Source organism: Zootoca vivipara, chromosome 2, assembly GCF_965207765.1.
Source record: "Zootoca vivipara chromosome 2, rZooViv2.hap1.1, whole genome shotgun sequence".
NCBI classification, from domain to species: Eukaryota; Metazoa; Chordata; class Lepidosauria; order Squamata; family Lacertidae; genus Zootoca; species Zootoca vivipara.
In genome coordinates this window covers 20,662,532-20,687,297 of record NC_142584.1, presented here as the reverse complement: position 1 = coordinate 20,687,297, position 24,766 = coordinate 20,662,532, and the positions used below count along the sequence as shown (strand labels likewise).

At 41.4% G+C, this 24,766-nt stretch overlaps 1 protein-coding gene across 3 annotated transcripts in view; it reads left to right on the top strand.

Moving 5' to 3' along the window:
• PRKCA (protein kinase C alpha) overlaps positions 1-24,766 on the top strand; it is a 193,587-nt gene that overhangs the window by 105,677 nt on the left and 63,144 nt on the right. For 2 of the 3 annotated variants that reach the window (XR_015948372.1, XM_035104019.3), the window contains exons 4-5: positions 19,318-19,429; positions 23,206-23,334. Coding sequence is in view for 2 of the 3 variants with exons in the window: in XM_035104019.3 (XP_034959910.1) it covers positions 19,318-19,429; positions 23,206-23,334 (241 nt within the window). In the remaining variant the exon portion in view is untranslated. Of the gene's footprint in view, positions 1-17,430; positions 17,482-19,317; positions 19,430-23,205; positions 23,335-24,766 lie in introns of those variants that run through there. The other variant, XM_088662984.1, reaches the window with a different exon arrangement.

Sequence of the window (24,766 nt, the reverse complement as noted above, 5' to 3'; positions counted from 1 at the left end):
AATCTTATTTTGAAGTCAGCCAGGGCCGGCTCTAGGTAGAGTCCCGGTGGCGCGGCGCACCAGGGCGCCGGGCCAGTAGGTGGGGTGCTGTGCGGCGAAGCCACGCGGAAACCATGCTGCGCCCTGCGAGGGTGGGGGCGCCAGAGCGATCTCCGCCCCTCAGCGCCAGGGCGCCCGACCTGCTCGAGACTGCCCTGAAGTCAGCAGTAATGAATAATGTGGGAGTAAATAAGTTGTCAGCCAGTCAGCCTGACATCAATATCAGGAAAGATTCTAGAGCAGATCATTAAGCAAACGGTCTGTGAGCACCTAGAAAGGAATGCTGTGATCACTAAAATCAACATGGATTTCTGAAAAATAGGTCATGTCAGACTGATCTGATCTCATTTTTTGACAGATTCACAAGCCTGGCAGATGAAGGGAACGCTGTGGATGTAGCATATCTTGATTTCAGCAAGGCCTTTGACAAGGTGCCTTCTTGTAAAGAAGCTAGTAAAATGCGGGCTAGACAATGCTACCATTCAATGGATTTGTAACTGGCTGACTGACCGAACCCAAAGGGTGCTCATCAATGGCTCCTCTTCATCCTGGAGAGAAGTGACTAGTGGGGTGCCACAAGGTTCTGTCTTGGGCCCAGTCTTATTCAACATCTTTATAAATGATTTGGATGATGGGCTTGAGGGCATCCTGATCAAGTTTGCAGATGACACCAAATTGGGAGGGGTGGCTAATACCCCAGAGGACAGAATCACACTTCAAAATGACCTTAACAGATTAGACAACTGGGCCAAAGCAAACAAGATGAATTTTAACAAGGATAAATGAAAGGCACAAATACAGGATGGGAGACACCTGGCTTGAGAGCAGTACATGTGAAAAGGATCTAGGAGTCTTGGTAGACCACAAACTTGACATGAGTCAACAGTGTGATGCAGCAGCTAAAAAAGCCAATGCAATTCTGGGCTGCATCAGTAGGAGTATAGCATCTAGATCAAGGGAAGTAATAGTACCACTGTATTCTGCTCTGGTCAGACCTCACCTGGAGTACTGTGTCCAGTTCTGGGCACCACAGTTCAAGAAGGATACTGACAAGCTGGAATTTGTCCGGAGGAGGGCAACCAAAATGGTCAAAGGCCTGGAAACGATGCCTTATAGGGTTGTTTTCTGCTGCTCCAGAGAAGCGGACATGGAGCAATGGATTCAAACTACAAGAAAAATTCCACCTAAACATTAGGAAGAACTTCCTGACGGTAAGAGCTGTTCGACAGTGGCATTTGCTGCCAAGGAGTGTGGTGGAGTCTCCTTCTTTGGAGATATTTAAGCGGAGGCTTGACAGCCATCTGTCAGGAATGCTTTGATGGTGTTTCCTGCGTGGCAGAGGGTTGGACTGGATGGCCCTTGTGGTCTCTTCCAACTCTACGATTCTATGAAATGTATGCACATGAATGCAGAAAGATTGGAAGTTAATTGGGCAAAATAGTGTTTCGTCATGAGGTAGAAAGCTAGCTGGGTTATAATAAATATTCACTGCTTTAGAACTCCTTATATTGCAGAGCTCATGCCATAATGAGCAAAGAGGAGGAGAGCAAAATCATCCATATATGCTCTGTTGAAAATCCTGGTGAAATACTGGATGGCATTTCCTATCAGAAATCTGAAGCCTCTCAGTGCCACAGCCCTTATTATACACCAAAAAGCAACCATTAACTCAATATGTTTGATGGTCATGACTCATTTTAAGTGAATATGTGTAGACTTGAAATGAGTTGTATTATATTTCGGTTTCATTTTAAACCAGGTTGTTTTTAAGAGGAACCTTTTCTTGAAATTTCAAAAATAAAGTGTTATTTAAAAATCCTACTTGATGGTTTGTTTTTAATTGCATACAATTGCTGGTGTTTGCCTCCAGCATTGCATTGGGAAAGCACTGGTGTCCTATGCAGTACGCTGCTCAAATGGGCATGGGGAATGGCTCCATATTTGTCTCACATGGTCTTGCCCCATAGAACCCTGTGGCCCTCCAGATGTTGCTGGAGTCCAAATCTCATCATCCCCAGACAGTATGGGCAATAGTGATGGATGATGGGAGCTGGACCACAGCTTCTCCATTCCTGCAATATATATCCCCTGAAATTCCCTTCTGAAGCTTCCTTAGTCAAAACTAATATTAAGCAAAGGAATAACCTTTCATTGGGAAGAACAGAGAGCCAACCACATTGACTTCCCAGACGAAAGACTGTACTTTAGTTTCAGCAGCTTAAAGGTAAAGGTAAAGGGACCCCTGACCATTAGGTCCAGTCGTGACCGACTCTGGGGTTGCGCGCTCATTTCGCATTATTGGCTGAGGGAGCCGGTGTATAGCTTCCAGGTCATGTGGCCAGCATGACAAAGCCGCTTCTGGCAAACCAGAGCAGCACATGGAACGCCGTTTACCTTCCCGCTGTAGCGGTTCCTATTTATCTACTTGCATTTTGACGTGCTTTCGAACTGCTAGGTTGACAGGAGCTGGGACCAAGCAACGGGAGCTCACCCCGTCACAGGGATTCGAACCGCCGACCTTCTGATCAGCAAGCCCTAGGCTCAGTGGTTTAACCACAGCGCCACCTGGGTCCAGCTTAAGTACATATAAATTGTGTCATGCTGTCCAAGGGTGACACAATTTCGGTCTTGAGCAGTGACTGGACTGGAGTGTCCAGTTCGTGCTCCTTTGTTCGTTTACTTTTACTGAAGCTGATAAGATGCCCTGTGGGCCCAGAGGGTGTTTACAGGAAAAAGTGTATGCTTTCACTTAACATTCAATGGACATTTCTCTCCTTAACCATATGCTGTCACAAGACAGGAGCTACATATGGCTATCTTAGTAGGTGGCTTTCATTGGCTGTCTTCTTAGCTTCAGGGTTCCCGGTGTGTCCTTTTGCTGGCACTAGAAATTCAAAAGAGAAGCTTTGTATCAGCATGGGCTACCAAGTCAGAAATGCTGTTGTGATGTGCAGATGTTTTTAATGATGAGACTGAAGTGTTTTCTTATTTTTCAGAAGCTAAAAACTGTCGAATGATATAAGGGAATGCTCTGTAGATATGCCTTACTGCAGGCATAGGCAACCTTGGCTCTCCAGATGTTTTGGAACTACAACTCCCATGATTCCTGACCACTGGCCCTGTTAGCTAGGGATCATGGGAGTTGTAGTTCCAAAACATCTGGAGAGCCAAGGTTGCTTATGCCTGCCTTACTGTTTCATGCTTTTTATTTCTTTGGGATAAATAATAGAAAAATTTCAAGAACTAGGGGTAAGGGGTTTCTAACACACAAGTGTTGGCTCAGTAATTGACAAGAGCTCTTAACTGAGTGTGCCCCCTGGATTTTTCAAAATGCAAAGTTCTAGATTCATGCTGTCAAAATACGCTGCAAATAATGGACCCATATAACTGCATTTGGGTGATCGGGTCATTGCCATTGGTCATCGGGATGAGCCGGCTCTGCCATTGAGCAAACTGAGGCGGCTGAAGCCCTAAGCAGCAGCCCTGCCTGTCCTGCTGCCTGCACAGAAGTGCTGCTGAAATCACCCAAAATTGTGGAAGTGGCAGGGCGGTTGGAGAAGCAATGCCAGCGGCAACAGGTGTTGTGGCAGGGGCATAGCTGGTATGGCAAGGTAAGGCAGCACTTCCCATTTTGCTTCAAGCAGAGAAATGGGACGTGCCACCTCTGCCATCAGGTAACATTGCATGCTGAGGTGTTTGTTTTTAGGTCAGCGAATATATTTCTCCACATGCTTCCACCACACTTCTGAATTCACCTGGTATTCATTTTGGGTGGTTCTGAGCAAGCAAAGTCTTTAGAGCAGTAAGAAATGAATAACAAAATATATATGGGCAGACTTGCAGGGACTGAGTTTGCAAAAAGCGTTTGGAACAAATTCAAATATTGCCTGGGTTTTGACCAGACAGGTGGAGTCAACTAGGGGAAAGATCAAGAATGTACAGCAGTTGGGTTCAATAATAAGTTAATGTTTTATTTTATTTTTTTTAAAAAAAATCCACCCAGGGAGACTCACATGACGCCCTCATTACATATCTTTAGGCATCAGGTGAAGATGTTTCTCTATAACCAGGCCTTTGGCTGATTAACATTCTATCGCTTTTTAAATGTGTTTTTAGGAGGGGGCATTATTGGTTTGTTTTTGGATTATTGTGTATTTTGTGTTCTTATTTTCCATTTTTATGTTGTGAACTTTCCTGTGGCCTCCCCTGTTTGGTTTAAAAAACAACAACAGTGTGGTAAATGAATACTTCCATAAGAACTGGGTAGATTGCCATCCATTACAATAAAGTGGCAGAAGGGACAATTTGCTCTTAAAGAGTGTGACAACACATTCCTGCTTTGTTCAGGCTCAAACCCCAATGTGGGAACAGCCTTTTGGATGAACTTGAGCCACTTTGGGGGGCACCGATTGGGCTGCAAAATGATTGACTCACATGGAAAGCAGCAATACAAGAAACATGTTGTTTCTTGTAACATGAAATAAATGTTACTAGAAAAGCTGGTGTTCTGGCTCAGTAAATGGCTTAATTTGGTTTAAGCTACACTGTGATTTTTTCATGTACTCTGAGCAATATTTTTATGATGCTATCTAAGTGTTCAGTTAAGCAAAGGAACTTCACTGTTTTCTTATTTGCTTCTAGTGGTGAGAAAGAATAACCAGGAGGAAGCTAATTTCTCCTGAGAACACTGGAAATTATGTCGTTTTTGGCTGCTAATTTCATAAATATTTACTCTGTGTTTTAAGATCTGTGTCTCTCAGTTGTATGGCCTGGGTGAAAGGTTTTTGTCCGTTATTTTTCTTTCCATCCTGAAACAGAACTTATGGTCAGAATATATGTTCTTTAGATGCAACTATGTCACAGACTTAGGGACGCAGGTGGCGCTGTAGGTTAAACCACAGAGCCTAGGGCTTGCCAATCAGAAGGTCGGCGGTTTGAATCCCTGCGATGGGGTGAGCTCCCGTTGCCCGGTCCCAGCTCATGCCAACCTAGCAGTTTGAAAGCACGTCAAAAGTGCAAGTAGATAAATAGGTACCGCTACAGCATTTCCGTGTGCTGCTCTGGTTCGCCAGAAGCTGCTTAGTCATGCTGGCCACATGACCTGGAAGCTGTATGCCAGCTCCCTTGGCCAATAACACAAGATGAGCGCCGCAACCCAGGAGTCGGTCATGACTGGACCTAATGGTCAGGGGTCCCTTTACCTTACGTCACAGACTTACAAAGGTACCATGATGGTATAATCTATTAAATCACAGAAGAATGTTTGTAGTTTTCAGTTTTAGAAAACGAATGTTTTCCTTACAAACACTCTCTCCCTTCCACCTCCCCTTAAAGAGTGTTTAGTATATTGAAGACTTGAATGCTGCCCCATGCTGGCTTGCTAAAGAATTATTTTGTTTCTTAGTAAAGGTCATTCTGCATTTTTAAAATACCACAGACTCTTACAGTTTGGTCAAGTACTGCAAATTCCACTTATGCTTATGGATTAGTTGTATTTGTTCCTTTTCATGGAGCCTTACATAAGGTTCACCAGACGACAAAGTAATCTTTTGACCTGCATATTACGATTTCGGGTTTTGTGCCTCCAGCAGGGCATGTGGGGATGCCTCTGGAAATGAAAATTGTCAACAGGGCTCACAAATCCAATGTTTTGTATTCAGAACGATAATGAATTTTGCAACTGCCCATTAAAATATCCAATTGCCCGTTAAATACACAATTGCTCATTAAAATACCAGCCCAGTAGTTGATGTGGTTTATAAACCAAAAGTATTCTAGAGGGTGGTTTCCATGTGAGGGAAAAAAGAATATGGGTCCACTATTAGGAAACAGCTGCCATGATGCCCTTTGGGTAATATAAATGGGAGCTATTCCAGAGGGTGTCACATGCATTGGAATGAAAAGCTCCACAAGACTAAATTGTCTACAGTAAGAATGTGTAGTCTTTGGATCCTAATTGAAAACTTATTTCACGATCACCATTCACAGTGATCTATCTCAGTGGAGATCAAAACCTCTGAGAAACAGCTAGTTTCAGAGAACATGAATTGCTACATAAAAATGCTGTTTGTGTGTTCTTGTTCTCTTTCTAAGTTCATGAGTTCTGCCTTGAGTACATGATAACTTAGTTACAGCTTTAAATTGCCTATTAGAGCAGAAGTTGCACTGATTCTCTCCATGCCTTAAGGTCACAAGTTTCCACATTGAAACTTGGGAGATGTAAAATTGGGTAGTACTTTTATATGTCCATGTGGAGAAGCGAGTTTTTTAAATGTGTTTAGTAGAACTGGTTTTGGTTTGTAAAATTACACCACCGATTGGCTTTCTTGGGTAAAAATTCTTGATCACTTATTGGATGAGAAAAGTGGTCTGATGAGGGGGAGAGTTTTGTGCCACTAAAGACTGATTGGCTGAAGGATAGGCTGGCTGAAACATAAACAGGCCTATTCTACTGCTGTTCAGTGGAAAGAGAGGCTCAGAGCTGAAAAAGAAGACAGTAACGAAAAAGACAGTGAGACGGGCTGAGGGAGAAGTCTGAAGTCTTGAGCTGAAGCAGAAGCAGGTGGATGACAGGCAAGGGACTATCCAGGCTACAGAAAACTAGAATCAGTCTGCCTCAAAATAGCTCAATCATTGGCTTAAGGTCATATAAGTAATTTGCCTAGTGAGGAGAATTCAGCAAGGAGCTTTTGGAGCTGACCAGAGTGAGAATTGCCTGCAAACCTAGCTCAAAGTTAATCAACTAAAATCCACAGTACCTAGTGGCAGGATTTACTGGAAAATAGAGATTAAGGGTTGTTGGCATATAAATTAAACAGGGTTAGGAATGGCACTTTATTTTAATTATAAAAGTGTGCCTGGCTGGTTTTGTACCACATCTAAACAAGCACAGCGACCATGTTATAGATAAAGGCCTGTTTGGTAAACAGGATAATGTAAATCAATGGTGGTAGTGGCTAGAAGGTTTTGAATATATGTACAGGGAGTGAGAGCAAAGCAGGAACCACTGCACACATTTGGTGAAATAAGAGAGTATAAATAGAAAGTGGACTCTTCATACTGTATATAAATTATCAAGAAAAGGTGGGACTCCCCATAGTCCAGTTTTTCAAACTGAAGAAAGTTGTGGTGTGTTCAGCCACAGCAATCCCACCATGGCCAAAATAACACAAACACATATTAAGGTATGAATTCATTTCATAATAGCCCTATACAAGCATGGAATTTAATATTTGGTGTGTGTGTGTATGGAGAGAGAGAGAGAGAGAGAGAGAGAGAGAGAGAGAGAGAGAGAGAGAGAGAGAGAACATGGATTCAGGACCTAGAATGTTTCTGATCCACAACACTTGGAAACGGAACAAGTTCATAGCTGCCAAGTTATCCCTTTTTTAAAGGGATTTTCCCTTATGCTGAATAGGCTTCCTCACGAGAAAAGGGAAAACTTGGCAGCTATGCAAGTTATACAAAGTGAGCAATTGTATAAGGCCATAGTATCTTGGGACATGATGTGTGTGTGTGTGTGTGTAAATGCAAAGTGTTTGTTTGTAAAGTGGTGTGAGCAGCCCTAATCCACAACTATGTATACTAACAAAAATGATCCCAGTATTCAGATTCCAGAGAAATCAGGATTACATTGCATATACAACTAAAGAATGGCTCTTCTTGTTAGAGCATGCAACGTAAATCTTATCCAGAGGCATTGATGATAATATGCTCCGTGAAAGGGCAGGATTGTTTTTGCATTCTGGTTTCTTATTAAATGCTATTCTACCCTATCTATACATTAAAGGCAGTTGTAAACAGTCCAAATGGTAGTATGGCAAGGAAACAAAGAAGTCGATAGTTGACAAACTGATGTGAAACAGAAGTGGAAAAATTGAGTGAGGAGGGGTCATTAGAGAAGTAATGAAGAAATATCGAGCTATTGGAAAGGAACTGGACAGGGTTTCCCAAACTTGCATCTCCCTCTGTTTCTGGGCTACAGTTCCCATCATCTCTGACCACTGGTCCTGGTAGCTAGGGATGATGGGAGTAGTAGTACAAAAACAGCTGGAGACCCAAGTTTGGGAACCTTTGGATCTGGACATAGGAAATAAGATGGCAAACCAAACAACAAAGGGAGTGACAAGGAATAGCTTGAATTAAAAAGTTTATGATAATGCGTGGCAGACCAGAATGTAAAGATAGTCTACAAATATTTATTATGAGGAGCAAATGTGGCCTGTGATTTAGGGATTTAAGAGGTGCAGGGAAGCAAAACGGCACAGTAAATGGTCTGGAGGGAAAGAAAAGGGGTTTAGGGGAGTGCTATTTGAGGTTGAGATTTGATCATCCCCAGGAGACAAAGCAAGCAGAAATAGTTTAAAGAGAAGATGGTGCATGAGAGAAGTGGGTGGCGTGAAAGAGGAGGAAAAAAGTTAAAAGTAGGCAGAAGAGGAAAACGATGAGTTAAATGTGGTATGTGGGCATTCAGTTGGGTCTTGTCAATTTTCTTCTTGAATACTGCAAAAACTTTTATATAATAGACGAGGAAAGGGGCAGGCAGTGAGGAGAATTGATATGATAGCAATTTACTGTATAGTATATATTGTTATTTCATGAATGTTAATCTTTACACTTGCAAAGAAAGAAAAAATGTGTGTAGCTGTTACTGAATCCATCACTATTGCCTCTGCATTTTCAGTTTTAAATGAATAAGTGCTAAGAAACTGCTGACTCATGGGGCCTATCGCTGTTTCTGAAGCCAAGATAAAGCTTGTGGGTTTTTTTGACCATAAGGATTTTCTTTCTTTCTCTCAAGATGACTAATGAATCCAGACTCCGAGTTTGGGTGGCTTAACAGCTGGAAAGCTTTATAGGTTTAAGAGTGTTTAGATATCATTTTAAAAGCACCGTTGTGTTATATTTTGATTCGTAAAACAAGGTTATGAAAGGGAGAAAACCTGGATTAATATGCTTGCTGCATTTCAATCTTCTTATGATATTTGATATTAAAACATTTATGTTTCCCTCTTGGTCTGGATTTACCCAGAACAGTAAGTTGACTCGTCACAAGATTCCTTGTTTATGTGTTGCCTCTAATTAAGTTGCAGTTCCTTCATTAAAAGCAGTGTACAAAATATAGTTAGTTTAGTAAATACCGAGTGCATTCCGAATTTAACAGCCCATATTGTAGTTAGGAAATCAGAAACCCCTGTGGCTGCAGGCACATAGCTCTTTCTGCACTTGCCAGCTAAATCAGTACTATTATAAACAACAAGAACATTAATAGCAGGCAGCAATCAAACCCAGGAGGCTCAGAGATTATCTTGCTTTTTATGTTACAAGCAATAGCATTCATTAATGTAAAATATGAACTTAAAATTACAGCATGAAACAGATGTTCTCTCCTAACTAGTATGTGCATCTCAAAATGTGTTTTGTCAGTTAAAAATGATTTACCAAATGCTAGGTGAGCTGCTTTTCTTCGATAATACTGTTAATTTATTTCATTTATTAATCTGTTAAGCATCTCGGAGTGATTTCACAATATAATAAAACATGTATAAAACAATTACTTAAAACTGCATGTATAATTTTTAATTGAATAGTTTACATAACAAAACCAGTAATGATGTTCTTCAAAAGGGGTGTCTTGCAGATAACATATGACTTTTCAGATTGGTCAAAAACTTTAAATAGCTTTTTGTACACCAGGAATTAGCACCAACAGTGCTGTTTAATAATACAATACTGTCTAGGAAATTGCATAGCATAATGATTATTTTATAATGGTTATAACTTTACAGGTTAAAGTAGTATTTTATTTTTTCCAATAGTATTTATACAAAGGGATAAAACTGGCAGCTTATTTCATAACATGAAAACGGACATTATTTTAGGTCATGAGTATTTTTAGAGTTAGGCAGAATAGCAATTATTTAAAAACTATTTCAATAATTTATATATCAATACTGTAGTTTTTGTGGTATACTATAAGGATGCAAGAGGGATACATAAAATCAGTTAAAATTAATGGAAAAAAATAGGGGAAAAGTCACTTGAAATCAAAGCCTTCCCCAAGCACTGGAAGTTCTCCTGATCTGTGTGACCTTGCCTGAAAAGTTGTGCAGACTTGGACTTGTAATACTGAACACCCCACTGCTCCTGAGGCATACAAGTCATTTGTCTGAGCTATGGGCAGTGCTTTTTTTCTGGGGGGGACGCATACCCCTAAACATTTTGTGAATCTAAGTTTGGCCTCATTGAGGGGCAGTACAGTGGTGCCTTGCTTAACAAATGCCCTGCTTAACGAAATTTCCGCTTAACGAAAGGATTTTTCGAGCGGAGGTTGCCTCGCTAGACGAATTCGTTTTATGAAAAATTTGTCTAGTGAATCGCGGTTTCCCATAGGAATGCATTGAAATTCAATTAATGTGTTCCTATGGGCAAAAAAAAAATTCAAAAAAATTCAATGCATTCCTATGGGATTCGCTAGACGAATTTTTCGTTATAAGAAAAGACCCGTGGAACGGGTCTAGCGAGGCACCACTGTATTTCAATATGAGTAGGAAAATGAGAGTACCCCTAAACATTTTTAAAGAAAAAAAGCACTGGTTACGGGGAACTAGAAACAGTCACTTCCCTGGGCAGAGATAAGGTATCAGTCAGCCCTTAATGTATGCCGAGACCCACTAAGGCCCTTGTCAATTAATATAAAATAAACTTTAACTTGGCTTGATAGTATATGGGCAGCCAGTGCAAGCTGGTGGTAGTTTGTTTATCACCAACAGCATTCTACGGTAGCTGCATCATAAAAACCTCCTGGGATGAAAACCATTTTAACCAGTTGCCTGAAATTTAGCAAGGACTGATTTCTACTGGGAGGGCGTTCCATAGGGTTGAGCCCACTACACTGAAGGCATGATGCCTCATTGATACGAATCGTGCACCTGGTCAATGGGGGACTAGTGTCCCTCCCATGTGGTCTCGGTGATTGGCTTGGGACATTTTGCTGGAGTGTCCAGACCAGGTTGTAATCCCACATTGAGTGCATTGCAATAATCAAGAGTTGAGGGTACTAGTCCATGAATCAATATGGCCAATATATCTCTGTTCAAGTACAGACATACCGTAGTTCACATGCAAGCTGTAAGTGGTTAAAAGCACTCTTAAACTGCTAAGGCCACCTGAGCTTCTAATACCAAAGGTGGACGCAAGAGTCCTGTTCTTTCATAGGGAATAGAACACCATGCAGAACAGGCAATTGGCCAATCTTCTAGACCAGTGTTTCCCAACCTTGTGCCTCCAGATGTTTTGGGACTACAACTCCCATCATCCCTAGCTAGCAAGACCAGTGGTCAGGAATGATGGGAATTGTAGTCCGAAAACAGCTGGAGGCACAAGGTTGGGAAACACTGTTCTAGACATGAGAGTGTGTTTTTAGCTTTTTGGAATCATTTGTTTAAGTTATGGGCTGTTTTGCGGACCTCATGACTACTCATCCAGACACCCTATAGGCCATGTCCATAGGTAATACAAAATCATGGCTTAGAGCAGGCATCCCCAAACTGCGGCCCTCCAGATGTTTTGGCCTACAACTCCCATGATCCCTAGCTAAGAGGACCAGAGGTCAGGGATGATGGGAATTGTAGTCCAAAACATCTGGAGGGCCAAAGTTTGGGGATGCCTGGCTTAGAGGTATGTGGATGAGCCGGAACAAGCCTGAGTGTTGGGCTTGCACATTCTGCCTCCGCTCTCCTACACCTGTGTGGCGGAGAGGAAGGCTTCATAAGAGTTCATTTCATTTTAACTAAATACTGGTTTTAGTGTTATCTTTGAACGGGGTCCTCAATTTAGAGCAAACTTTGGTTAGTTTTATAACAAGTTAGCTCTGGAATATTAAACTAACCATAGTTCCTTTTAAACTAGGAGCAATTTTATTAGAATCTATGACCAGGTTCTTCAAAACTTAGCCAAAATCCTCCTCCAGTTCATATGGTTCTCTTGGGGTTGCCCTCATAGTGCTAATCTCTGGTTTAGATTCATGTGCCATAGAATTGTGCAGCTGTAGAATCAGAAGGCTGAAACCTGAACATCACTCAAGTGACACAGGCTGTATCTCTGACAGTGTTCTAAATACTGAACACCATAAATTGAGACCACAGTTTTAGATATCAGACTAAACAAAAAAACATTGTTAAATAAAACATAATAATTCATCGGCTGTATTTAAATCACCTTGTAAGATCAAAATTTCAGTGCTGTCATTTATTTTATTTTTTGAAAGTATCCTTGGAATCAAAGCTATATTTTCAGGAACAACATCATGGGGAAGATGTTTATAGGACAAGAGTTATTTTTTTTTTACTGTTATGGTTTTTTTGCTATTGTCAGGAGGTATAATGTTGTTAATAGGATCTCATTAAATTTATAGTACTAAAATGCTGGGTTTTTGTATGTTACATTTGGTATTGCGTTGTTGTTGCATAATTATGAAATTGTTTGTGCCATGGCTGATTTTGATTTTGTATTCCTTTTCTCTCAATTGAAAGCTGCTTTGAGCATGATTGTTTTTGTAGAAAGGTGGCATATGAATAAAATTATGCTGATGCTGAGGCCCTAAACAATGCTTTTAAAAGCCTACATCCTGTGCCCTAAACAATGCTTTTAAAAGCCTACATCTTGAAAACACTGAATTATTATTTTTCTCAGAAATAGATTGTATGTTAGGTGTTCATATTAGTTGTAGCTGCATTGTAGGGCTCCAGATTTTGAGTTTCTTAATTTTGGATTTGTGCATAAAATTGCCCTTATTTTGTTGGTTGTTTTTTTTTTAAAGATAATTGGAAAGTGGCATGTTTATATTGTACCAACTGCTGGCAAGCGCTGTATAAATCAGAGATGGGTAGACGTCAGGGTTGTAAGATTTAGGTTTTGTGTTGTTTTATTAAATTGTCAGAATTTGGTTTCCGGTAGCAAAACGGAAACTGAGCTCACTGTCTTTTCACACAGAAGTTGGCCCTTGCCTAGCACTTGATTACCAACAGAGCGGAAGAGAAGTGTATGCACAGCTTTTACGAGGGGTGTAAAACATTATCCTCCTTGGGTTGTCTTCTCTCTGCTGGCCGTACTTCCATTTTACTGCTGGTTTTCTCACACCCTTGCCCCAGATGTAGATCTTCACTCATCCCTTCTTCCCCGGTGGTGGTGGGAAAGCCACCATTTCGTGGTTCACCCCAGGTACCAAAATGTATTGGGCAAACCCTGCCATTAGTGTGAAGAATCTGTGGGAATAGAGGTGGGTTGTCAAGTGTGTTGCCCAAGGGCCACATCTGGCCCTCCATGCCTTTTTCTGTGGCCCACATCAACATTTGATGCCCCCATTTGATGCAACATTTGATGCACTGCTACCCCAAAGCTGGGTAAGTAAGGCCCTGGTCTTTGGGAAGGAGGTGCAGGACTCTGACAGGGTCCTATATTCCTCCCACCTCCTTCCCTTAGCCTAGTTAGTGTTCTCCAAGCTTTGGGGAGGAGGTGGGAGGGCCCTTGCGCCTCCTTTCGAATCCAATTGCCTTGCTTACCTGGCTTTGGGAAGATTGTTTGTGTGTGTGTGTGTGTGTGTGTCTGTCTGTCTGTCTGTCAAATTTTGACACACACCCCACCATGCGTGACAAGGCAGTGTGTGGCCCATGGGTTCCAAGTTGAAGTACTCTTGCAGCACACTTGGTATGAAAAGTTGGGCTGCCCTGGAATAGAGTAAACACAATTTTGCAATTTTCAAAGGTGGCTAAGCTAATACACTTAGTCCTCTGTATACTTTTCAGTAATGTAACCCTTGCCTCTTACTAAAGACTAAAAAAACAAAAACAAAAAAACACCCTTAGTCTTGGTATTTTAAGTTTATTTCATATGGTCATTGCTTTTCCCCTTTATTGGGAAAAAAGGTTTTTTACTTTTTCATTTAAATTATCTGGCCCTCAAGGAGCCCATTTTTTAGAGTTTCTAAAATGCTTCCTGTTTTTGTTTTTTTCTTCAACATCTGCATGTACATTAAAGTGAAAAGTTCTGTTTTCAACAAACTGTTACATCTAATACAAACACATATCTATATATAGTTATAGTGATAGATATATAGATATAGATAATTCATTTTTCTTCCTATCGTTTTCCATTAAATAGTTCTGTCTACATTACCTTTCTTCCATCTATGCTTTTAAGCAACTGTCATAGAAGCCATATGTCAAGCTTTAGAAGTTACTTTTTTTCATTGGCAGCATCTGCCATCTTGGCACCATCTACAGAACTTTCAGGCAATTCTGGGAATGTCTGGAGATCTGCTGTGTTTCTGCTTCCTGATAGGTGGCTGCCCTGGCATTTTATCTGCTGCTCTTTCCTTGGCCAGAAAAGTATCAACACTGAGGGATTAGAAAAAGAGAGAGGATACTCCTAAGGTCTTAGTTTAAACCAGGCATCCCCAAACTGCGGCCCTCCAGATGTTTTGGCCTACAACTCCCATGATCCCTAGCTAAGAGGACCAGTGGTTGGGAAAGATGGGAATTGTAGTCCAAAACAGTTGGAGGGCCGAAGTTTGGGGGTGCCTGGTTTAAACTAACCTTTTAAATAGCAGCTATGTAGAGTTAATATGAAACAGGTTTTTTATTTCATTTTTGTAAGCTGTGCTTTAGGAAATAACAACTGGAGAGGAAGTTATTATAAGCTTTGACCCTGGCACCAAAATGCCGCAAGCAATCCTTTCAGAAATAGTAGTATTGCAGAAAAGACTTGCTGTGTTAATGTTCCGCTAGATTTCTAATATGAGTGCAAGTTGAAATGATAGCCAAACATCCTTTGAATGCATCGTGAAATCTGTGGTCATGTACTCAACTCTCTGTGCTTTAAGAGGGAAGTCTGATAAGGGCCTAGGCCCCAGGCAGCCCGTGAAGACGTGTTGATACCCGTTCTAAGATTGTTCTCACTTGTATATATGCAGTTTCCCACACCTCTGTACGCTAGTGATTTCCAATGCATCAAGGAGGAGCCATAGGCTGCTAAACCCAATTCCTGTTTCAGGAATGAATTAGTAGCTGTGACACATAAACAAACAGCAAACCCACTTTATGAGGCCTTGGTGATTTCACCCTTCACCTCATAGGGAATTGCTTTAGGTCTGTGGAATTGCTAGCACCCATAAGGGCATTGCTGGAGAACATTGCCAATTGTTAAGAAGCGAGTAGAAATACAAGACATTATGTATAGTATTTTTGGAGGCGCCTTCTTGAACCTTTTAAGCATTTGACCAGATTCAGTAGTTGAACAGGGATTAGTAAAGAAGGTCTAATGAAGGGATTCTGCACCAGAAATTTAGGAGCCTACCTTGGTAGGCTCTTTTCCAGATGTGAAGTTCTTGTCCTTCCCTGATGCCAGATGTTCAGAGGAAAGTGAAGGGGAGACCACCGCTGGATGAGCTTCACATTTGTCAGTGCTATCCTTGTTCCCTCTGGGAGTTTTTTGGAGGGTTGCTTATGAAAATTTACATTATTACAGTTACAGAAAGTTCTGGACCAGAGAAAATAGTGAAGTGTAGCTTGCCCTCATTATAAGTGCAGAGATCTCAGCACTGGCGTGCTAGTTGCCATATGCCTCAGACATCTGTTTGGCAATTTTTGTTCAAAGAAATATCATTTGTACCCACTTATTATTCACTTGTTTAGTTTGGGATGGAGAACCTGCTGCCCTCCAGATGATGGTGGACTACAGCTCCCATCAGCCCTGATCATTGGGAATTTTGACTAGGACTGATAGGAATTAGAGTCCGTGTGGATCAAAGGTTCCACATGCATACCTCGTGTGAGTCAACTTGTGTATCCCTTGGGGTAAAGGTGAACTTCATGAAAGTCACATGTTGAAAAATGATAGAAGATACTACCTGTTGAGAACAAGTTGGACAGACACCAATGCAAAAAATAATTGTTTTTATTAGACTTCCCTATATGTTGTTCTACCTCCCTCTAGAGGGGCATGTAGGTATTTTAGACACTTCTCAGTTTAGATATTCTTTAATGTTTTGAAGATTAAAAGAAGTCATTCCCTGAAAGATCTGCACCATTATTTGCATGAAAAACATATACAACATATCCCCTCTCTAGGGACTATTATTGCATGTGTATAGGGCAGCTTTGGGGTGTGGCCTGTTTGTGGTATGGGACTTAAAGGAATAAGTGGTCTTTTGTCCACAGAAATCTGAAGTATAGTTGTCTGGGGACAGGAGATGAAGCATTTGTTATTGGGCAATTGAATTTGGCTTCAAGGAGCTAGCTGACAAGGGTTTAAATATCGCATCTAATTTATCTTGTCTTGCATCTATTTTGATGTTAAATAAAAAAATTCCTTCAGTAGCACCTTAAAGACCAACTAAGTTTTTATTTTGGTATGAGCTTTCGTGTGCATGCACACTTCACATGCACACGAAAGCTCATACCAAAATAAAAACTTAGTTGGTCTTTAAGGTGCTACTGAAGGAATTTTTTTATTTTGCTTCGACTCAGACCAACACGGCTACCTACCTGTAACTATTTTGATGTTGTTACAACAATGCAAAAACACAATATAGTATTAAAATTAGTTTTAGGGTGGATTCTAAAAGCATTAATCTCAGGTGTCAAATCCTAATGTTAAAGAGATACAACCTTCAGCATATGATGAAAGCTGTATGATGACGGTATCATAAGCCTCTCTTCTTGCAGGGAGGGAATGCCACAGAGAATCCGTTCTCCTGGGCTGCCACCTTCCAAGTCTCTGATGTGGAGCTACCTGAGAGATTGTGTAGGGAAGGAGGTAGTCTTTTAGGCATTTCAGGCAGTTATATAGGGCAATAAGCAGTGATGTGAGCACCTTGAATTGGGCAGGCAACCAGTGCAGCTTTTTGTAAAACAAGGATTATGTGGGTTCTAAATAAACATCAGTTTCAAGTTGTCTTCAGGGGCAAACTCGTAGAGCGTGCATTGCAATAACCTGGTCTGGAAGTTACCAGAGCCTGGAGTACATTGACGAGGTTATCTCTGTCCAAAAGGGGCTGTAGATGGCAGACCTAGTCACAAAGGCCACTGTATGTATGCATTTATTTCATGAAATTTAAGCACTGCTCAATTGTAAACCCTCAAAGCGGTTTACAAATTAACCCCGTGACAATGTTGGACCCGACCCAGGAGTGCCTCCAAGCAACGGAAGAAATTAAGTAGATTATTGTGCACCAGAGCTTTCGGCACAATAAATTAATGTTCAAGCCACCAGAGACCTCTCTGTTCTTTTGCTGCTGCAGAGAAATTTGGGCGCTCTTCTGGAATTTCACTGGTCTGCAGCACAAATATTTCTGTCCCATGGTAGAGAAATGAGGTCTGTGTCCCTAATTATAATCCTCCAGATCTGATGCATAAGACCCGCTCACCAGTGTATGGATGTGAGGTTGTATTTTCCTCTTTCTTTTTGCCTCCGTATTATATTGTTATACTTAATTTGGACCTGCGTTGTATCATCGTGGGGCATTTTATTGTTTGTTCTGCAAAATGACCTTCTGCTTTTGTAAACAGAGCTGCACCAAACCTGCTACTTTATGATCCTGTAATAGTACTTAAAATATAACTCAATATAAATATTTGCAAATGAATTCATGGTCCAACTGAGATGCATCTTGTTGCCAAGGAGCTACATTCTTGGTTTCAAACTTTTCTTTCCAGCCTTGGCTGAGAGAGAGCTGCTAGATTTCACTTCCTTTCCCTCTCTGTTCTCTTCTATCCTTATATATTGCTAATAATAATAATAATAATAACAAAATAATAAAACAAGGCAGATGAAACTGCTACTATAGTATCTTTAAGAAGCTGCCTTATCCCAGGTCAGAATGTTTGTCTATTTCATCCAGTGCTGTCCTCTTTGTCTGTGACTCTCTCCAGGGACTTGGGCAAAGGTCTTTTCCATCTCCTGCTAGGTGACACTACAGGAGATGCCAGTGGTTTGAACCTGGATCCTTCTATGCACAAAGTTACCACTGAGCTACAGATTCTGCAGTATATAATGCACCCCTGTAGTTCAGCTAATGGAAGGGAACATGATGTCTCCTATTCTGTGTCCATCAGCTTTACGTCAGCTTCCTAGACTGTTAGAAGGGGGGTCTTTTCCCATGAGGGACCACACTCGCTTTCCCTCTCCTGCTGCCAACTATGGGGCAGTTGAGAGCTGATGGAGCCAAGCTGTGCAGCTTGTTCTGGAATGTGTTTCTCTTCCTGTGACTGGTTCAAATGCTGAGCAAAAGAAAGGAGGCAGCAACTATATACCTCTCTTTCTCCCTCTTGCACACACACAAAATCTAAAGCAGGATCTTACCTGTTATCTTGAAAAAATGTAAAGCACAGCTCACACATGTAGGCAAACATACAGGTGGCTGGTTGAATGAAGCAGAACCAGAAGAGGGCAACCAAAATGGTCAAAGGCCTGGAAACAATGCCTTATGAGGAACGGCTGAGGGAGCTGGGTAGGTTTAGCCTGGAGAAGAGAAGGTTAAGGGGTGATATGATAGCCATGTTCAAATATATAAAAGGATGTCATATAGAGGAGTGAGAAAGGTTTTTTTCTGCTGCTCCAGAGAAGCGGATACAGAGCAATGGGTTCAAACTACAAGAAAGAAGATTCCACCTAAACATTAGGAAGAACTTCCTGACAGTAAGAGCTGTTCGGCAGTGGAATTTGCTACCAAGGAGTGTGGTGGAGTCTCCTTCTTTGGAGGTCTTTGAGTTTGACCAAACTGCGGGAGGCAGTGGAAGACAGGAGTGCCTGGCGTGCTAAGGTCCATGGGGTCACGAAGTGTCGGACACGACTAAACGACTAAACAACAACAACAAGCAGAGGCTTGACAGGCATATGTCCAGAATGCTTTGATGGTGTTTCCTGCTTGGCAGGGGGTTGGACTGGATGGCCCTTGTGGTCTCTATGAATCTATATGGGAGCCGTTCTGCATAGTTACGCTCACAAGTGGGGATTGGCTCCCCATGTGGTTCTGGTTTTTTCCACCATGATACCAAAAGTTGTTGAAGGAGGGTTCCAATTGTCCACATTGCAGGAGTCACATGCCACAGTGTCACAATGTCACAATGTTCAATTTCAGGTGGCCACCTAGGTACCAGATTTCGATTATTGCTGTGTTGTATGATGAGATTTAAATGAACTTTCCAGCACTATGTGAAGAGTTATATGCTGTTATTTCTGAAATATGATTTGACACCTGATTTCTGCCTTCTTCCTTAGGATCCCAGAAGCAAGCACAAGTTCAAAATCCACACGTATGGAAGCCCAACATTTTGCGACCATTGTGGGTCATTGCTTTACGGACTTCTACACCAAGGGATGAAATGCGACAGTAAGCGAAAACACCATCCACCTCATGCTATTAAGAAAGATTTAAAAAATAATAATAATAATGAATGAAACCATTAGGCACTGACCAACTTCTTGGCAGGAAAATTTTGCTTCAGTTACTGTTAATTGCAAGCATGACTGTCCATTTCAAATTAATATTTGAGCACATCTAGCAAAATACCGTATATGAAAGGAGCTTTCTCCAATGTGGATTTTGCTATTGCAGTATTTTAATGGAAACTTACTGGAAGAAAGAGCTACTACTTTCAATCAGCGGTTGAGTTGGAACACTGTGGTAAAAAAACCCAAGCATTAAAAAAAATTAAATGCAATTTGTGGCTTCAAATTTTTTTTCTGTACTGTCTGCTCAACCATTCTGCTGTCTCCATTATTTCCAACTTCAGTCTTCCTTAAACCATGATCATGGAGACTAGGACAGGGTTTCACATGGCATGTCAATCAATCAATCAATATACTTTATTCGACCGATAGTCAGAACAAACACATGGCATGTCACTTCTTGGATGGGTGGTGGGAACCAGTTTGCAATGCCCTCTAATGGAGGAGCAGTACCCATTCCCAACACTTGGGCCTCAACCTCCGTTTCTTCTGGGGAGAGCAAACCCTTGCCAGAACAGTCACCATTCTTGAGTCTATTTCACTCATTGGTTCTTAGCACCAGGCTTTGGCTGGATGCAGAAGATGAGTGTATGATCCTAGGGCCAGAGGTAGTACCAACCATGGTTTGGGAGAAAACTGGAGTTGTGCCCAAGCATTTCAAAAGACCTGACTTGTCAAGCGCCTGGGAACTCATTGCCTTGAAAGAAGCTGTCAATCAGTGTCCCAACACAACTATTGCAGAAGAAGAGTTACTCTGAAGAAGAAGCACGTACTGTACCTGTCATTACGAAGACATAGAGAAAGGCATAAATGTAAGAGATGCTCCTCCTTCCAAAGCACCAGTGATTGGGAAACCACTAAGAGAAATTCTGCAGTTACCAATGTGCCTTTGTTGTCTCCACCACTGTGGTAGCTTGAAGTGGAGGGCAATGCTGATCTGCTCTCTACAGCCCCAACACTGCAGATAACACTCATGGGCACCCCATTTCCTCATAGCATTTAAATCCCCAGAAATAGGGCTCAAGGTGTTGGTCATTTTGTCTAATGTTTCTTTTACCTGTAGCAATCTTGTAGAGCCATCTCCACTGTTCAGAATCAGGCTAATACTAAAAGAATAGGAATGCCACAACTGTACCCCAATTTGGTCTTGGGGGTCTCAAGAGGAATTTCACCTTATTGGGACCAGGCATTGAAGGTCTGTATGGCATTAGCCATGGTAGTCTAGTTCTACCTCTTAGAATGCTTTGTACATTATCTAAAATAGTCTTTCCCAACTCAGTGCCCTCCAGATGTTGTTGGACTACAACGCCCATCAAGTCCCAGACAGCAAGGCTAATAGTTGGGGACCTCAAATATTATTGTAGAGTATGCCTTGTGGCTGCATGTCATGTTGTAGCACAAGCTAATCCGCTGTTCCTTTTGGAGATGCAAGACTAGTTATAACAATTTTTAAAACTAAAAGCAGCTGTTGTCAGGAAGTGCACAAACATTTGGTTTTTGAGTTGCACTCCTCTTCAATAGCTTTAAAAATAGTAAGCTCTCACATATGACTAATGATGGCTTACAAGCTATTTGGGGATTCCTTAGAAGTCAGTATTTACTGAGACCAGTAATAAGATTAGTGCCTGAAGAGGAGTCAGAGGCTCTCATCCAAAATATTCCTGTCTGGGAGCCTCCCCTTTTCTTCTGATATTTGACATTACTATTCATTCCATTTTCTGCCTCAGATGCATACACATCACAAAGATCCCTGCACCTCCAGGAATTCTTCTCCATTGTTGTCTGGTGTACATCATGGCAAACCAGGACATCAACTGTAATTTAAAGTCCCCAATATCTCCTCCCTCCCTCCCTCCCTCCCTCCCTCCCTCCCTCCCTCCCTCCCTCCCTCCCTTCCTTTTCCCTTTACTTACTAGCCAGCTTTGAGAGAAGCTATTTAGGCCCATCTCACTCTTCTTCATATGGGAGTAAACCAGAACAGGGACTGAAGAGTATTGGAATCCAGCAACATCTGGAGGGCCACACATTCTGCACCACTGCATTAGAACTTCCTGTTGGTCCCCACTTGTGTGTGTACCTGTGTGAAAGTGTTTCTGGTATGCCTGGGCTTGTTTCCACACCATGCATGACAATGGTCTCTGAAGAGTTGTTAGTGGTGGAGATGAATCCCTGGAGGGGTCTTTGTGATGTGTATACCTCTAAGGTGTAAAATGGGATGAATAGTAACGTCAAATATCAGAAGAAAAGGAGAGGGGGTTTTCACAGACAGGAATATATTAGATGAGAGTCTCTTACTCCTCTTCAGACACTGGTCTTATCACTGTTCCCAGTAAATACCGACTTCTAAGGAATCCCCAAATAGCTTGTAAGCTATCATTAGTCATATGTGAGAGCTTACTATTTTAAAAGCTACTGAAGAGGAGTGCAACTCAAAAAACAACAAGAAAAAGAAATCGTATAGCAATTGTTTATGTGAATATTTGGCTGCTCCCTACCCCTCTCCACCCCCCCATAATGGGACTAGGGAGTGTTCTTCCCTCCTTCGATTCTGCCAGAAACTGCCAGCACCAAGTCAGAGAGACGAGCCATGTTGGATGAGAATGAAATCTTACTGTCTTGTTCTTTGCTAGGAAGCCATGGTTTTCTTTCCTATCCATCCTAGTTCCTATCTGATACAGGTGTTTTTTTCATACATGCAAGTTACTCTTATAAATTATCTTAATGATATTTCCATGTATCATGTAGTCATAGTTCTTCTGCCAGACACTTTCTCCATCCCTATCCTTGTTCTTGACATATACAGTTGCATTTCTCTTGATATTCAGCCCTTTCTAATCTTCTCTGTCCTTTTTAAGATGGCAGATGTTTGATCAACTTAAGTTTTGCCACATCTTAGACAGAGTTGGTTGTCTTCCATTCAAATCCATACCAGTTTTTGATGCCACTTCTGACACTAAAGTCTTTTCCAATCAGCTTGGTGAATTGGAATGTTGTCTTTGGTTCTGAGCCCGTCTGCATTTTACACACTGTCTTGTAGTTCCAACACACAGAGACAAACAGACACACACCTCTAAGGCTACATGTTTCAATGGATGTGTGAAGTGGGAGGGAGGAATGGCTCTATCCTTTCACTTCTGGATGTTCCTCCACTTAAAACTGCCTTTCCACAAACTGCTTATTTTGCCTATTCGGAAAGCATACAGGCACAGGATCTTGTTGGCACAGGATCTTATCTTAATTTTAAAATTATTAACACCTTACCTTGTTGTTTTTTTAAACCATTTTAATATAATTATTCTATATTTTTCATTGTTTTTAAATATTTTTCATTGTTTTTAACTCTACGTTTAATAGTATACTTAACGTATTTTATTGTGTTTTATGTGCGCTTTGTTTTCTTCTTATCTTCTTTTCTGGTCATTGACCAAAATTTTGCCATAATTGATATGGAACATATGGGTCCTGCCGTAGGGGCTATGAACTCACAGATTTCCGATACTGACCTAAAGAAGAGATGCGTTCACAAGTAGTTTGGATAGATCTGCTGTTTGCTGTAATTGGCTTTTGTAATGCAGTACAGTCACAATCCTTAGGATTGTACCCATCACCAATGCTACGTAATGTAAGATGTCGAATTGTCTCCTTTCTGATCTGCAGCCTGTGATATGAATGTTCACAAGCAATGCGTAATAAATGTACCCAGTCTTTGCGGAATGGATCACACAGAAAAAAGAGGAAGGCTCTATCTAAAGGCTGAAGTGAATGGTGAAAAGCTTGAAGTCACAGGTAAGAAAGCTGCTTAGAAACGGCAAGCCCTCATTATGGAACTCCTGTTGGCTTGGTAGTATGTCTGCTCATTTGCATTTAATAGCTTATGTCAGCACAATAATACATTTTCTAGCATTGCTTTCGTCTGGTCGATAAGCCCAATAGCTTGTGTGTGGCTACACACAGTTGGCTGCACACAGTTAAAACTGGCTGTTCACACAATTGGCATTACAGCCTAGCAGGTTTTACATCACATAGATAAATGATTTCAGATGCTGAATACACCACTGGAATTCTGCACCATCCCCCCCTGCGGACAGCCGTTTCCTGTTGCCGCTGTGCCGTTTGCTGGTGATTTGGCCCGAGACATTTTCGATATCAGGCCTCACAATAAGCAACAGATTTAGCAGAGGAAAATAGTGTGTCTCCTGACTTTCATAGCTCCCACTTTAGATTTCCATTTGCTCTTTTTTATTATTAATCTCCCCAGTTGTATTGCTAGAGCTGCGTGAGTTGGGAGAAACAAACACAAACACTGGTTCACACATAATGCCTGTGTCTTATTTCCTACCAATTTGGCAAGAGTGGGGCAGGCACAGTTTGAGCCACATGCACCATTTGCAGCAAGCATTGGCTTATTCCTGATCATGGCCTACCCTAGGGGTCATGCACTAGACATGTTACACATGAGAATAAATGTTCCTTTTAAAGAACTGATTTGAGACATCCCTTTTTTTCCTGCTTAGTTTCTCTGTATGCCTCATATGCCATCTATACCTTGGCTACAATTTTAGTTTGGTTTATTGCAGGCATCCCCAAACTGTGGCCCTCCAGATGTTTTGGCCTACAACTCCCATGATCCCTAGCTAACAGGACTAGTGGTCAGGGATGATGGGAATTGTAGTCCAAAACATCTGGAGGGCCGAAGTCTGGGGATGCCTGGTTTATTGTTTTCAATGGAACGTTGTCCTCTTTTGCGCCCAAGTCCTCTGGAGAACTGCTTTGAAATCAGGATATGTGTTATACATAGCTTTGACAACTCCTCATGTTTCTTGTAGATCTCAAAATCACAAAAAAATCAATAAATGTAAACTAATGGTAGGAGTCACTTAGCAAGCCTTCTCGGTGGAAGCACTACTCAACGGCTTCCACTTGTGCAATGTGGCTTTCCCCCTCCCCTCCTCTGTTGGCCTCCTGCACCCCTCAAAATTGGGTGTGTGAGAGAACTCCAAAGTGGGAGGAGGAAAGGAATGAAGGTTCCATCTGACAAACTTACAGGAATTCGACATAGCGCAGCAATGAATTCCACCCGAAATAATTATTTTTTGAAATCCTGGAATTATGTCTTGCCTTTCTGAATGTTTTGCTACATCTATCATTAAATTCTTAAACAAATGTTGAACTTGAGATAATAAATATATATTTAAACTTCTGACTTGCGCAACCGCTC